This window comes from Dermacentor andersoni, chromosome 1 (assembly GCF_023375885.2).
Source record: "Dermacentor andersoni chromosome 1, qqDerAnde1_hic_scaffold, whole genome shotgun sequence".
Taxonomy (NCBI): domain Eukaryota; kingdom Metazoa; phylum Arthropoda; class Arachnida; order Ixodida; family Ixodidae; genus Dermacentor; species Dermacentor andersoni.
The window spans coordinates 183,693,485-183,710,337 of record NC_092814.1 but is presented as its reverse complement, the minus strand read 5'-3'; the positions used below and the strand labels follow the sequence as shown (position 1 = coordinate 183,710,337).

At 46.5% G+C, this 16,853-nt stretch overlaps 1 protein-coding gene across 2 annotated transcripts in view; it reads right to left on the bottom strand.

Annotated features, from left to right (window-relative positions):
* The window catches only part of p115 (General vesicular transport factor p115), an 81,194-nt gene that overhangs the window by 18,580 nt on the left and 45,761 nt on the right, over positions 1-16,853 (bottom strand). For both annotated transcript variants that reach the window (XM_050195182.2, XM_050195184.2), the window contains exons 15-16: positions 7,902-8,040; positions 2,634-2,746 (exon numbers count right to left, since the gene is read on the bottom strand). In XM_050195182.2, the coding sequence (XP_050051139.1) occupies positions 2,634-2,746; positions 7,902-8,040 (252 nt within the window). The remainder of the gene's footprint in view (positions 1-2,633; positions 2,747-7,901; positions 8,041-16,853) is intronic.

The window sequence follows — 16,853 nt, the reverse complement described above, 5'->3', positions numbered from 1 at the left end:
GAGCCCAACAAGGGGATGCTATGAGGTTAGGAAGATACCTAGACATCAGCTATACAACACTGATATAACCTAATATATGTACCTGAGACTGGGTAGATGCACACGGTTAACCCTTGCTGCCTGGAAAGCGTGAAGTAACATGAAGTGGGTAGGAGACAGGAAAGGTTGAAATTGAGAGAGTAAGATGAAAATTAGAGATGGGGACAGGAAAAGGCAACTCCCGATTTCCCCCGGGTGGGTCAGTCCGGGCGTGCAGTCTACATGAAGCCGAGACCAAAGAGGTGTGTTGCCTCCGCTGAAGGGCCTTTAAGGTCCAAACACTCGGCATCGGCTCAACCCCCCGGATCCCCTTTCCCCAGCAATGGCTAAGCCGCGCACGGTTAGATGCGGGAAGGTCTGACCCCCATGTGCTCAGGTACGTGGTGTCGCAACACACCAAACGCTTGCTGACGCAGACGCCCCTGCGGGGGATAGCTACATAGTATGTGGGGTTGAGGGGGCAAGAGGTGACATCAGCACAGTCATACCTATATTTAATGAAACCAGATTTAATGAAATTTTCGGTTTAATGAAGTGTTTTTGATACACATATTCAGATCTTAATCCATTGAAAAACCCAAAGCAATGAAGTGAACTTTAGTCTCACCCAATTTAATGGAAGATTTTTTCTGAAATATGGATAAAATGTGCAAAAAATATCGGTATACAGGGTTTTAGTTCAGGTAACAGATGATCTTTTAAAAGGATTTGCTGCTACCATGATGGACACGTGACATGCTCAACGAGCTCACTGTCTACAGTAAGTACACCCGTGAGCAAAAAGTATATGGACCAGGAATTGTGTGATAAAACTAATTTTCTCCCCTCTCTTTGAATTCAACTTGAAATTAAAGATTGCAGTCCAAACTTGGCATTACGAATTTAAAAGTGCACTTTTCAGTTTCCGTTTATACGTGTTAATTACAAAGAAATTCTGTTTTATCGGCGACCCTGTGGTCTGCATACTTTTGCTCACGGGTGTACGTACTTTTTTTTTTTTTTTCAGAAGTTGGGAATATCAAAATAAGATAATTGGGCATTTGCCTGGCAAATTTGTTTCAAGCACGTAGCAATGGCTGAGAAGTCGGGCACCAAGAGTAGAGATAAGACTCCATACTCAGTTTCGGACATCAGGTGCAACATTGTGGAGGCTAGAGAGACTTCTTGGAGTGGCTGTGTTTGCACTTAGAAATATTTCGATGTTTCTTGACCGCAATTGTGCCTAACTGTTCTAAAAAATTTTTATTCCTTAGAAATAAACTGTGGTATACGGCTGCTAATGCACTGTTTTAGATAATTTTGCTTTCTGTTGTTTTCCTTTTAGGGTTTTTTATTTGCAGGCCATCATGACAGCCTCACATACATGCTCATGTGAGAAAATGCCATTGGCACACAGCGAAGTGTGGACAGAATGCACAGTGAAGCATCGAGAGAATGCACAGAGCTATACATTTTTGTGACTGAACCTCTTGCATAGCTTCCACAGCGTTGCACCTAATGTTCAAAACGGAGTATAGGTAAAACATACAGCATAAGGACATAAGAAACACTTAAACACTTGTGCAATATTTGCATCAGTTTTGTTTTAAGTGCCTTCAATTTAATGAAATAATTCTAGAGTCCCACTGACTTTGCTAAATCGAGGCTCAACTGTAGCATGGAACACATTAAGCATGGAAAGCCAAGGTAGCAACTACACAACACCAGCATACAATTGCTACTAAGCTGCTCCTGGCATCTTGTGGTGTTCTCTACGTTTCTAAATGAATGTTCAAAAGCTTAAAAAAAAGAAAAGAAACGCCCACTTAGAATGTATGATCCATTTCACCATTTTTTTTAAATTTTCAGATTCTGTAATGCAACACCCTTTAAAGCTTGTAAGCACCATTGAGTTTCCTAACAAAATCGCTAGAAAGAACTCTGGCACTAGTGTCTATAGGAGCTCCAAGCATGGCAGTTCAGCCTTCATGGGAATGATGGCTATTTGCACATTCTGCCTAAACTTTTTCTTTATACTAGCTTCAAACAGCTTTGTGACTTTGCAAGCAGACTCATCATCATCATTATCAGCCTATTTTATGTCCACTGCAGGACGAAAACCTCTCCCTGCTATCTCCCATTACCGCTGTCCTGCGACAACCAATTCCAACTAGCGCCCGCGAATTTCCTAATTCCATCGCCCCACCTAGTCTTCTGCCATCCTCGACTGTGCTTCGCTTCTCTTGGCACCCATTCTGTAACCCTAATAGTCCACCGGTTATCTAACCTACACAGTACATGACCTGTCCAGCTCCATTTTTCTCTCTTAATGTCAATTAGAATATCGACTAGACCTGTTTGCAGTAAATACATGTGTGCACGGAGTCTTACAACCTTCCCTAGTTAGAAAAGCATAGACTGCTTTGAAGGCAGATAAAGTGTAGTAAACAAAGCCACAAAAACATCTGAAGCCACAAGCATGAAGATCAGTTGGATCCATGTACTAACCATAATTCCCATGGTAGCTGAACAATTACAGTGCCAAAGTTCCCTCTGGAGAGTTTTTCAGCTTCTATCCAATCTCAAATTAACAACCAGGGATATAAAAGCCTCACCAGTTCTTGTAATATCTGCTCATGCTGTTTCCGAAGGTCCTCCAGCTCTCTCTTGGTCTGATCCAGCTCAGGGCTGGGACTCTTGCTGTCCCCCTGGCCACCACCAGCTGCCACTGTGAAAGATGCTTCAAGAATAAGGGCTACACTCGAGCTGCCTAGTCAGCTTGTTCACATCATTAACCTTCACAGCCATTTTAGCAACTTGTTTGATCTGCAACAGTGCCTTAAAGTTAAATACATACACATCACCATTACCACAACAGTGTGATCCTGAGAACACAGTCAAATGCTGTAACACTGGTGCCAACATATAGTGAAACTGTGTTAAATTGAAAGCTGTTGCAAACTGTACTGTTTGCAATACTCTTCTTGGTTTAACACAGACAAAACTAGTGCTAAGGTTAATATGTAGCCGTAAGGGCACGCAAATACAGGCACATATTCACCTGCAGGGTTCTACACACTTTGTTTCAAAGAGGCTTCCCCAGATGTCACCACAACCCCTGCCTCCCTGCTACCTCTAGGCATGACATACAAGTGTTACATGCACATTGAGCGAAAAGTTTCAATGCCATTTTGACAACAGGAAACAACATTACACAGACACATGATGGATACACACACTCTGAATGCTAAACTGCTTCACTAAGCAAAAGTTGCAGGGCACGGGTGCTGTAAAAAAAGAAAAATGCACCACTACTTCTAAGCACTACGATGTAGAATGCATACTGCATACTGACATGACCTATGCGACATCAAGAATGAACTTGCTTACTCTTTGCTCACATGAAAGGCAAACTTTCACAAATATGCCTTGAATACTCAGATAAAGGCAATATAGACATTATTAGTAACGACTGTAGCAGCACAACTCATAAAAGTTGAGCAGAACATCTTGCAGGCCTAGTCGGTTGATCATTAAGGTCCGATGCTCATTGTGCGAGACGTGAAACAGACAACACTAAGAGAAGAAATATGAAGAAAGCTTGAGTGTGAAACTTTAAATAAAATCCAGGGTTAGGATCACGTACTTGCCATTAGCCATACCAGCAATCATCACTTCAGTGATTATGGATGAAATTAATGTTTTCAGAGATGTTTTGGTAAATGGCCATTGGCTATGCTACGCTGAACATGCCTGTTCTCATCAGGTCACCAAGACTAAGCAGCACTGCGCTTGGTCAGTACTTGTAAGGAAGACCACCCAAGAACAGTGTGGATCTGATGGCTCCACTTCTGCTGCAGAATTATTTGGTTACCTCTCTTAAGCTAGACAGTTATGGCACCCACAGCAGGACATGACTCCTCCCCTAACCCTTAATGAACATATTTCTGCTACGTGCATAAACATATTTTTTCTAATAAGTGATTCATCTGTGACATTCTTTTGTGTGGAACACTGCACCATTTTATTTAAAAATGTTTATTAAAAAATAATGGTAAACTGGTGCTTAATCAGCTTCCTAGAAGGTAACAACAAATTAGACCCCCTTCAATGTGGTTTCCAAGAGGGAAGGTCAACAATAGACCCCCTTGTCCGCATCGAGGCAAACATTAGAGATGCATTCATTCATAAGCAGTTTTTACTTTCAGTATTTCTAGACCTGGAGAAAGCATACAACATGGCATGGCGATTCGGGGTCCTCCGCGATGGGCGTCCATGGGAACATGTTAAACACAATTGAAAGCTATCTGTCTAACCGGAGTTTTCACATAAAAGTTGGTAATGCTTTATCTAAATCAATCACCCAAGAAACTGGTGTTCCGCAACGGGGCGTACTTAGTTGCACGCTATTTATTGTAAAAATGAACAGCCTGCATACAGTCGTTCCACACGCAATGTTTTATTCCGTTTATGTTGATGATGTATAAGTAAGTTTCAAATCATGCAATATTGCTATCTGCGAACGACAAGTGCAGCTTGGGATAAACAAATTGTCTAAATGAGCGGATGAGAACGGCTTCAAAATAAACAAAAAAAAAGTACCTTCATACTCTTCTCAAACAAGAGAGGGGTAGCACAACTGCCCAGTATTACAGTCAAGGGAGACCAACTCTCTGTGAGCAACCAACATAAATTCCTGGGAATCACTTTAGACTCAAAGCTCACGTTTATTCCCCATATTCAAAATCTGAAAATAAAATGTCTGAAAACAATGAACCTTCTCAAGCTTCTGTCACGCACTACATGGGGTAGTGATCGAAAGTGCCTTCTGGACTTATATAACAGTCTTGTGTGCTCCTGCCTTGATTATGGAGCAATAATTTATAATTCTGCAACACCAAGTGCATTAAAAATCCTATACCCCGTCCACCTGCTGGGTATCCGTCTTGTGACTGGTGCTTTCTGGACAAGTCCAATCCAGAGCCTATATGTAGAGTCAAATCAGTGGTCATTTCATCTGCAGCGGTCATATAGCAGTTTTACATATTTTCTGAGAGTACAAGTGAACATTGAACATCCTTGTTATTCACCATAAACGATATCGCCGCTGCTACACTCTTCCATAACCGACCTGCAGTGAGGAAACTGTTTGCTTTGCGTGTGGGTGTTCCACTTCTTGAACACTGTCCTATGACTCAAGCGAAACTGTTACCGCCATGGCAGTGGCAGCTCATAGACTGTGATATGTCGTTTGTAGATGTCACGAAACATGCGCCAGAGGCACATATTAAAATGCATTTTTTAGAACTCCAGTATAAGTACTCTTGCACTGAGTTTTACACGGACGCTTCCAAGTCAGATGCAGGGGTTTCTTACGCAGCTATCCCATCTGTTTCAGAATCTGGTGCACTGCACCCGGAATCTAGTATATTTACGGCAGAAGCCCATGCACTATTGTCGACAGTGAAGCACATAATGAAATCAAAACTGCGAAAAACAGTCATATTTATCTCTAAGCATCGTAAAAGCCCTAAAGTCATTCTGTAAACACAAAAACCCTGTACTTATTGAGCTCTACTCCATTCTGTGCAGAGCGTACATACAGTATCTAACCAGCATATCATTATATGCTGGGTACCTGGCCATAGAGGCATTGAGGGAAATGTTCTAGCAGACCAAATGGCCAGATCAATTACATTGCAAGCTACTCTTACCACTGTGGTCCCTGCTACTGATCTGAAGCCTTTCTTACAAAGGAAACTGCGGAACCACTGGCAACGCCTGTGGGACGCAGAAACAAATAACAAGCTGCACGTGATAAAGCCACAGTTAGGTTTTTGTCCCTCCGTAACAAAATCATGGCGAACAGATGTCCTATTTTGTCAACTGGGAATAGGACACACATTTGGGAGCCATAATTTTCTACTCTCTGGAAATGAACCTCCAACCTGTGGTAGATGCGGGGAGAGGCTGACCGTGCTCCACGTCCTACTGGGGTGTCGGGAAGCTGAAGCTGGGAGAAAAACATTTTCCTCTGGCATACCGCTATTGTACCCCACTTCACCCGGCTATGTTTCTTGGCAAAGAACTGCTTTTTAACGCTGAAGCAGTCCTCGGTTTCTTCAATCATGTTGTCCTACATGTTATCAGTCCCATACATTCATAGCGCTTCCTGTCTTCAGAGGATGCGGCTGCGATAGCAGTATTGTATAGCACATGCCTCCACGCCCTTGTGTCTCAAGGGCTCTGGTGACACCATAGTGCTGTGGCCAATCTTTGCATCTGACATGTTTTGTATATCATATAATTTTTCGCAATGTACTTTAAGGCTCATAGTACACGTCATTAGTCATCACCACAATCTTATTGCACGTAGATTTTACGCACTTTACAGCCACGTCACTTCAACTTCATAGAATCCACCACTCCACTGCCAAATCACTATAACTGGCATGGTGCTCTTAGTCATCACCACAACCTTAATACATGTAGATTTTACGCACTTTACAGCCATGTCACTTCAACTTCATAGAATCCATCACTCCATTGCGAAATCACTAAAACTGGCATGGCGCTCTTTGGCCATACCTGGCCCTTGTGCCAATAAAAACCACACATTCATTCAAGTGATTCATCTGTGGCATTCTTTTGTGTGGAACACTACATCATTTTATTTTTGCTTATTCCTTCACACTAACCTAAAGGTAATTATATACTTAGTTTGTCTTTGGTTCCTATTTATCAACCAGGCCCTCAAGAACTGCTCTTAAGCTTTATATTAACACGTTTTGGGAGTTCACAAATATATATATATATATGTTAACCCTAGTTACTCAATCAACCAGTCTGAGGACCACCAATGCTGTCAAAGTGCACAATCAGAACAGTAACAGAAAAGCAAAATTTAAAAAGCCGGCACTTCGCAAAACACTCAATAATGGCACTGCACTATTCAACAAAGATGTTTACAGTGAACACGGCTAGCTCGAACTCCTAGACAACACAGAAGTTTGAATGATCAGAAGACTGAACTACTGCAAGCTGAAATAAATATGATTCAAAATAAAATGTTAAGTCAACAGATACATAATTACATGAAATTAAACCTTTATCGAATGGCCACTGCCAGTTGCCAAAGCAGTCAGCTAGAGGAGGGAGAGAGAGACAGAGCAACCACACTCTGTGCATCCAGGATATCAGAGTCGTGAATGCATAAGTGGGTCAGTGGCACCATCTTGTAGCTGCACCCCTTAACACATACAGCAACCTTGCTATCAGATTTTGACAACTCATGAACTAGTGTTTGCTTTTTCTTTGTGCGCATAAAAGTGGTTTTACAAATTTGTGCAACTTTTGTCTGCAATGTCTTTCGAATCATATTTTTAGTCTATATTTGTCCAAGTAGTAGTACTTTCTATATTCTGTTGTATAACTTGTTCAATTTTGTTCACTATGTTCATTTTTTTCCCCTCCTGCTTGGTCTTCGGACTGCAGTAGGTATTAAATAAAAAAAAAATGTGGGCTTATTCCGACTACTCATTCTACATGATTGTCCTCTCTTCAGCTGATTTTTTAGCAGTTTACTCTGCCTTAGTAAACCAAAGTGTGTGAATTAGCCGAAAGCTTTGGTCTAACTAAGCGGTTTCAAAATTAAAAACATCAAGCCAGCCAAAGCTTTACAATGGTATAAGTTAAGTGAAATTTGTAATTGCAGTCAGCCATAGCTGACTGCAAGCCTAATACATATGTATTACCTATCAGTACCTATCAAGCCTAATACATATGTGATGTTCACTCTTTAGTACATTAATCAGTACCAAGTAGGTGCTCGCCCTTCATCATGGATAAATAACACCACTTTCTGTGCCTCTGCATGCCCTAACCTCTTTGTGCTTTGAGGAGAGCATTTTGGTCCTTCAGTTGTTGCACTGTTTCCACCATTTCCTTGAGCTCGCGAGTACTCTCCTGATGCTCCCGCCGCAGTGTCTCCAGCTCAGAGGTCATGGACTTGATTCTTTCATCCTGGAAACAACATACCATAGTGAATGACGTAGGAAACACAGCATGCAACTAGTACGAACTAGAGTGATGAGAGAGAAAAAAAAGGAGACAAATGTAAGAGCCAAATTTCATGCCCAGTCATTTGATTGAAGTTTCAACTCAGCAGGTATGTCGGAGTCGGATTCAAAAGAGAGGAAACCCACCTGGATCCCTTCTAGTAGCAGCGGAAATAAATACTTTCAGACTGATGCCCGGCAGACTAATACTAAAGCACATGACATGACATGACAAGAACTTTATTTGAGTCCTGAGGGACTGAGATCTTGGGGAGCTAAAACCGAAGGCTCCCGAAGATCAAGTCGGTGGCGCCACCCACGATGGGACCGGGAGATGAAGTTCCGCCGCAATGTCGTGGGCCCTCTGGACAGCCTGGAGTTGCATGTGGAGATTGCTGCTCTTGAGCGATTCCTGCCATTGTTCTTTCGTGATGGGTGGAGAGGCGTTAAGGGCTGGACACAGCCAGAGCATGTGTTCAAAAGAGCATGAGTCATGACCACATTTGAGGCACGACTGTGAGTGGGCAGGATCTATCCTGTTAAGAGACCGAGGAGAGGGATACGAACGGGTTTGCAGAAGTCTGAGTGTGCTAGCCTGAGGTTTGTTCAATTTAGGGTGAGGGGGTGGAAATGTCCTCCTGCCCAGTCGATAATGGGAAACAATTTCATGGAAAGTACATAATGGATCTTTGTGGATGTTGACCTCGTTACGAGCCTGGCTACCCGCGACAGCGCGGTACGTGAAATCACGCGCTCTCCGGTGGGCCTGCTCGTTAGGATTACATCCAAGCGGGTTAACTGAGCTATCTAGATGGGCTGGGAACCACGAGATGTGGTATGTTTCGCTGCTCGCCCTAGTCTTTTGAAGTGCTTTAAGCAAAATACTGTTCGCCTGTTCCGATACGATAGCGGACGAGAAGGATCTCACCGCCGTGCGCGAGTCCGAGAAGATGATAGTGGGAACTTTTGAGCTGTGAAAAGCCAGAGCGATCGCCGCTTCCTCCGCCACATGGGCAAACTTCGTATAAACAGAGGCTGCATTGACCAGGTTGCCTGCCGCGTCTACCACCGAGACAGCGAACTTATCCCCACTGTCATATCTGGCAGCATCGACAAAGAGGGCATCTAGTTTCTTCTGATTTATCTTTTTAAGGATGGACTTGGCTCTCGCCAATCTCCTACCCTCGTTATGCACTGGGTGGATGTTTCGCGGAACGGGCTCAACCATGATGCGAGCTCTGGTTTCCCGGGTCAAGCTAACTTTGGTCGCCGGTTCATGTCTGGGTTGGATTCCTGCTTCTTCTAAAATCTTAATCCCTGGCTTAGTGGATGAAAGTCTCATTATCTGAGCCGCTGTGTGAGCTTCTATTAGCTCATCGATGGTGTTATGGAGTCCTAGCTCCAGCATCTTCTCAGTGCTTGTGGACTGCGGAAGGCCGAGCACGCGCTTGAGGCCGGTTCCGATTAGGGAGTCGAGCTTGGCCTTTTCCGCTTTACCCCAATTAAGGTACGGTGCGATGTAGATAACATGACTCAAGAAGAATGCTTGATAGGCTCTGAGCAAATTGTCCTCTTTGAGACCGCCTCTTCGATTTGAGACGCGGGCTACAAGTCTTAGGACATTACTAGCCTGTCCAGTGAGCCTGTTGAGGGCCGTTGAGTTACAGCCCTTGGCATTAATGAGGAGACCTAGAATTTTCACCGAGTCCATCCTCGGTATAGGATGCCCATTTTTAGCTCGAATTTCTATCGGCAGAGTTTCCAGAGGCGCAAGGTTTCTGACCCCCTGTCTGGACTGGCGGTATAACAATAGCTCTGATTTAGCGGGGGAGAGTTCAAGGCCCGTGTTTGAAAGAAAGTCTTCAGTAGCCTCCAACGCGCTCTGTAACGAGTGTTCGAGCATGGCTAGCGATCCGCCCGGTGCCCAGATCGTGATATCATCCGCATAAATGGCGTGACCAACGTTTGGGATTGCAGCGAGGCGAGTGGAGAGCTTGTGCATGGCTATATTAAATAAGAGTGGGGACAGGACCGAGCCCTGCGGGGTGCCGCAGGTGCCTAGATCGTAGGGTCCTCCTGTGACCATGCCTAATCGGAGGTGTGCCTTGCGATCCGCGAGGAAAGATCTGGTGTAATCATGAAACCGCTGGCCCAGGTTGAGAGACGAAATTTCCGTCAGTATGTGTTTATGCGTGACCCTGTCGAAGGCCTTGGAGAGGTCCAGTGCGAGGATCCCTCTCACGTCGCGAGTAGGGTTATCAAAGATTGCTTTCTTAAGCAAAAGCATAGCGTCCTGTGTGGACAACGCCTGTCTAAAGCCAATTAGGTTGTGTCTAAAGAGCTCCTTGTTTTCAATATGTTCGGTTATCCTGTTATGTATCGCGTGCTCCGCAACCTTGGCGATGCATGATGTAAGGGATATAGGCCGCAGATTATTTATATGTGGGGGTTTTCCTGGTTTGGGTATGAGTACCACTTTTGCGGTACGCCATTCTATCGGGACCTGTCCACTTTTCCATACCTCATTTATTTTGGCCGTGACTATCTCGATTGCCCTATCATCTAAGTTCCTGAGAAGTTTGTTCGTGATTCCATCAGGTCCCGGGGCTGACCTGCCGTTTAGATTGAAGAGAACGTGTCTGATCTCTGACACGGTGAAAGGTTCGTCTAGATCAGGTGCCGAGAATCCCATGTAGTTCACACGCTCTACCGGGCGATCCGCATCTTTAGCGAGGGGGAGATAAGTATGAGCTAAGTTGTTGGCTAATTCGATGTCGGTGAGACCGATTGCAATTTGCTTCTTAATGAGCCTATCCGTTGCAAGGTTAAGGGTGACCTTAGACTGTTTATCGTTGAGAAGACTTTTCAATAAGCTCCATTTGCTACCACTTCGCATACGCCCGTCCGTTTCGGTACACGTCTCATCCCATTGCTGCCGCGCGAGCTGGGCCGAATAGGTATCAATCTCCTTGTTAAGAAGCGCGATTTTGGATCTTAGTCTACGATTAAGCTTTTGGGTCTTCCACCTTGCTGAGAGGGCGTGTTTGGCTTCCAGAAGGTGAGCGAGTCTCGAGTCCATTTTAGGAACTTCAAGATCCGTGATGATTTCTTTGGTTGCTCCTTTAACTGCCAAGTTCAGATTCTCTAGCAGATCTGCATACGTCTCGTCTGGCGGGACTGTGTCATTTCTGATTTTTCGAAAGAGGTCCCAGTCCACATACTCGTATCTCACGGGTGGTCTGGGTTTGACACGCAACAGAATTTCAAGTATGTAATGGTCACTGCCTAGCCCCTCCTGGAGGTTGTCCCACGTGCCTTCGATACCTCGGAGGAAGGTGAGATCGGGGGTCGTATCTCGACTGACCGAATTACCGGATCTGGTGGGGAGCCTTGGGTCTGTGACGAGTATTAAGCCGAGCTCTGCAGCGTTGAAGGCTAAGTTCGTTCCTTTTGAACTTTTGTAACCATACCCCCATTCCGTATTGGGTGCGTTAAAGTCACCCGCGACAACGAGAGGCGCGCTTCTCGCCGCCCTAGACGTGGTGCCTAATAATGTTTTGAAGTCTCTTTTCCTGTCCGATGGTGCGCTGTACACGTTGAGAATGAAAATGTTAGAATTGATTGTTCTGTTGGGTACGATTTCTATTAACTGGGCCTCGAGGCCCGCTTTGTACGCGCGGACCTCGTGCTCAACGAACGAGATGTTCTTTCTGATTAGGGTAGCGATACCTCTGCCCTTTTCACTCCTGTATGCTATGGTGCGGTACCCCGAGAGTGAAAATTCTGCTGTACATAGCGTTTCTTGTAACAATATAACTTGCGGCTTGTCCGCAATAGATCTGATAAGCTGTCCCAATGGGGCCTTGCGCCTCTGGAAACTTGGGCAGTTCCACTGCCAAATTTTGAGGTTGTTGCTATTTGTGTTCGCCATTTTGTCTACTGAGAATGATCAATTAGCTCTTTAGCCCTACTTTCGGGGTTCGGGTTCGCCTGATTCTGCACTGTCGACACCGTAAGCCTGCCTTTGGCTTGGACCTTGGGCCTCTCTAGTTGAGTTAATCTCGTCTCCATCCCGCAGAGCATTTCCATCATGCGTCCTAGGGTCTTTTCTATGGCAGCTAGCTTGCCTCTGTTGTTTATTTTGGCCGGAGGATCGGCGGCGGTAGCTGTGGCTTCGCTCGGCTCGGCCATCTCATCCTCCTCTTCTGTCTCGCTCACCGGTTCTGGGTTGGGAGCTTTACGCTTGGATTTGCCAGCAAGCGGGCCTAGAGCTTTAATTTTATCCTCGTCGCGGTTCGAAATTTGCCCTCTAATGCTATTTAAGGCCTCCTTAAGTTCTGCAAGTTCGCGCCTGAGCTGTTGATTTTCCGCCTCAAGTGATTGGATTCGGGGATCATTCACTTGCTCTGACTGTGCCTCACCACTTGCTCCTTTGGCCGTCGTAGTCTTCTTTCCCATCGACGGCGCTGTGCCGGAGCCCTTGACTTTGTCAGCCCACGTGGCCCGCTTGGCGGGCTGGGAGCGAGACCGGGACCGGGATCTCGATCTGGATGCGCTGGAATTCCCGCCTTTCCCTGAGCCGGTTCGCCTCCTGGAGCGAGAGCGCCCCCTCGATTGTGAGCGGGCTCGCAGGGTGGATCCACCATGGGCTGCCGCAGGTGTCGCCGAGCTCTGTGCGTAGGAGATCATGATGTCTTCGCCGCTGTCCATCTGTATTCTTCGCTCCATTTGCCGTCGCCTTCGACGCCGACGCCTAACGATATATGGGATCTGGTAGCGTTGTTTGCATGTCCTATCCCGGGTGATATGGGGGCCGCCGCATGCTTCACATTTGGGTGTGCATTGGTGTTCCTTCTCTTGCGACTCTGAAGACTTCATTTTCCCACAGCCACGGCACTTGTTCTTTTCCTCTTCGCTACTGGGGCACACGTCGGCTCTGTGACCCACGTGACCACACGCGTAGCATACATCCACCTGCCGTTTGTACAGAAAGCATGGAACGAGGGCGGCTCCACACATGACCGTGTTGGGCACTCGCATGCCGTCAAAGAGTATAACAACTACTTGCGTGTTCTTAATTCTTCTGACTTCTAATGCCGTAGGGTTTCTTGGGTTCAGAATCATCCTCCTAAGGGCTGCTTCGTCAAATGAAGGGTCGATGTTTCTTATTACACCTTTGCACGTGTCATCAGGCGCAGAAATGTAGGCTGACACCTCAAAGGCGCCGAGTTTAGTATGTATTTTGCTGATTTTTGCATATGCCCTGGCGTTTTGATCGTGAGGGGTAGAGATAACCAAAATGTTCTGCATCTTGTTTGGGCACACGGTGTCCTCGGCAGTCTGCTGTTCCGTCAGGGCCGCCGCCATGGCTAGGGCTTGGGCGAGGAGTATGATATCCGTTTTGGAAACGTCGAGGCCTCCCTTGGGGCGCACGATGATCTTGATTTGGTCCTTCGGTAATTTAGGTAGCCTCGAGGCTGCCGTTACCTGCTTCATGAACCTTTTGGCCGGGCAGTTGGCCGTGCGGCTGCCAGCCGGCATATTCTTGGTGAAACGTTGCCCGCTATACGACGGCGTACTCGTTGGTTGTTTTCGCTTGCTGCCGAGGGCGGTGGTCCATCCCGCTTCATCGAGCTCCTCCGGGGCGATTTCCATCCCCTCGACAACTATGGTCCCTGGCATGGTTTCTGTTGCTCAGTAGTTCGCTTGGAACGCCGGTCGTCCGTGCCGGCAACCGGGCTAGGCCTACGCCTTCTCGCGTTGCCGCGCCGTAAGTAGGCGTAGCCCGTTAGGGTTGGCGCTCTCGTGGCGTGGTCGGAGATTCAAGATGTCATAAAATGGTGAAAAGTCCACCCACCGATAAGAGTCCACTATCTGCGCATTCCTCGGAACTTGCCGCTTCATAAAAGGTACAGTTTCCGTGGGTCGGCTTCGCAAAACAGCAGAAAACCTTGAAAAACCTTGAAAGAATATGAAGGAAGCTATTGTCCCAAGCACACCTGCAGTGAACATGCTTCAGATGTAGTTTTGCCACTTCCAAGTGCGGTGAGAATAGTATACAACACCGACCTACGAAATAACTACTGTGAGGCGTGCTTGCCTGCTTTACATTCATGAAAGTACAGAGCCACTCTGAATGAAGCTGATGCAATCTTAGCTCATGATCAGGGAAAAAATTCTGACAGAACCCATCTCATGAAGAATGGTTATGTTAATGAAATTAGCACTAAAGCAATATAGCAACATACCATACGTTCACCACTAAAACGAGTCATGTATGACTCGTGTATGTAGCCGGGCTTCATTATCGCACTTCTCTAGACATGTTGCACCATCTGGCAATAGAGACTTTTAGCGTGTCCGGTATTCCGGAAAGCGTGGGCGGTTTGCTGGTTTAGCGGGGGCGTAAACGTGAGCGGCCAGATTGGTGGCGCCGGCTGGTGGCGCAAAGCTCAACCACACAAACACTAAGCTAATTACTATATTCTGCTTAGCTGCTGGTGTAAATTTTCGACAGTGGCGTAATTGTGTTCACAATTACGCCGCTGCCAAAAATTTTCACCACTAGCGAAGCAGGATATAGTGGGTTACTGCAGTTTTAGCACTGCGTTTGTCTGGTTGAACTCTACGCTACCAGGCGGCTGCACTGCTCTGGCCGCTCACGTTTACGCCCCCGCAAATCCGGCAATCTGCCCAAACCGTTCCCGTTTACCGGAATAGCGGACAGGCTAAAAGTCTCTAATGACACCACAAAGCATTAGCGTAGCTAGGGTGTGGTTTGGGGGGTAGAACCCCCCCGCCCACTAACACCCTCCCCTTTTCCACGGAACAGAAAGTTTCAGGAGGTATGCTCCGAAAGAGCGACATGGATGAAAGGGAAAGCTTGAATCTGAAAGCAAGGCGAGGGCTAGTGGTGGTCCGAAGGGGGTGCTGTCATGAGGGCGATCCCCTCTCCTATGCACATGCATTGCAGCCCCACTCATGGCGTGCCTCTACTTCATTACGGATCAAGTTAACCGTAACTACTGAGGGGGGATGAGCGCTAAAAATTCCACACACAGATAAAGATGGGACAAGCACGTGCATAAAACTTGGGGGAATCGTTGCTTCCCATCAGGCCTTTGTGTTGTTGAAGAGCTTCTCATTTCTGGTACTTGATCGAATGGTTGGCCACGCTGCACGGAAGAAAAGTGTAGGAACAGAAAGCCCACAAAGAATTGCCATTTATTCATCAGGTGACTGCGTTGATGTCGCGGCTACCATCGTCAAGCCTATACACCTGATGGCGCTAGTCAAGTCTCTTCTTCCACCGCGGGGCTTTACGAGTACTGTACATTACATGGCTCCCCCCGTAGTGATGAAGGCAGACGTGGAAAATCTTTAATGGCTTGGACAGGGATGGGACGGGTTGGATGCCATGCTCATCTACTCGATGGCCCAGGAAATTGAGAGAAGCAACGCCAAACTCACTCTTCGAGATGTTTACAACCAGGCCATATTGACGGAGGTGTTCAAACACCTTACACAGGTCAGATTAGTGTTCCACGGCAGAGCAACTGAATACAAGAATGTCATCTAAATAGACAAAACAACAAGTCAGGCCACGGCGTACTTGATCAACAAACCAATGAAATGTTTGAGTGGCATTACAGAGGCTGAATGCCATACGTACATATTCAAACATGCCAAAAGGGGTAATGATTGCGTTTTTAGGAATGTCGGAAGGCTCGACAGGAATCTGGTGGTAGGCTTTTACTAGATCCATCTTGCTAAATATGCAGCAACCATGAAGCGAATTGGTGAAATCGTGGATGTGGGGTACAGGGTACCACCTATTGGGAATCATCACTTTGTTTAAGGCACGGTAATTGCCACACGATAGCCAATCAGCTGTCTTCTTGGACACCATGTGTAAAGCAGATGACCAAGGGCTAGCGGAAGGACGAATGAAGCCCAACACGAGCATGTGTTCGAATTCTTGCTTTGCAATTTTCAGACGGTCTGGTGCCAAGTCGTGAGGTCGGGCATATACTGGTGGTCCTTTAGTCACAATGTGGTGTGTGACATTGTGCACTATTGGACGATCTGGCGAGGGTGGTTCGAACAGCTCTGAAAATTCCAGCAGGATGGTGGGCCCCAATTTTGGTACCTGGGTGTGTGCTTGTACAAGACGCAAAGGTGGTCTTCTGTAGTACCATATCCAACGGGACAGTCTTCTTCATGCCCTCTCATCACTTTGTTACCTGAAAAACACTTCCTTTGCCCTTTGCAGCTCTTGACCTTGCTGCCGGTGTCAGCACAATGCGCATTTACAATCATCTTTCATCCCCGCTATCACTGCTCCACCGCGAATCCCTTGGTTACGTCGAGTCGGTCGATTCAACACGAATTGTCTCCGTCCTCGACGAAGTGCCTTCTACTGCCGTCTAAGAACTGAGTGCCCTCTCCGTACCCGACTTAAAGGGAAGCTGAAGAGTCTGTCAAATTCAATAAGACGCTCATATACGGATGCGGGAACCTTATAAACCATGAAGGTAAAATTTTGGGGGGATTTTTCACTTAGGAGCGACACAATTGTCGTTTAAAATTGCGCTATAGCTCCGCCCCCCGTCGAGCGCCGTGCCCTGCTGCTGACGCTGACGATGCGAGCGCAGGCCGGAAACAGCGGCGTAGTGACGTCAACACTGGTGTTCCGCTCCTTCGCAGCCTCCGCGACCGTGCCTGACCGGGCTTATTCCTGCGTGCGTGCCGTCCTAATCTGCTTTGCTCGACCCTACA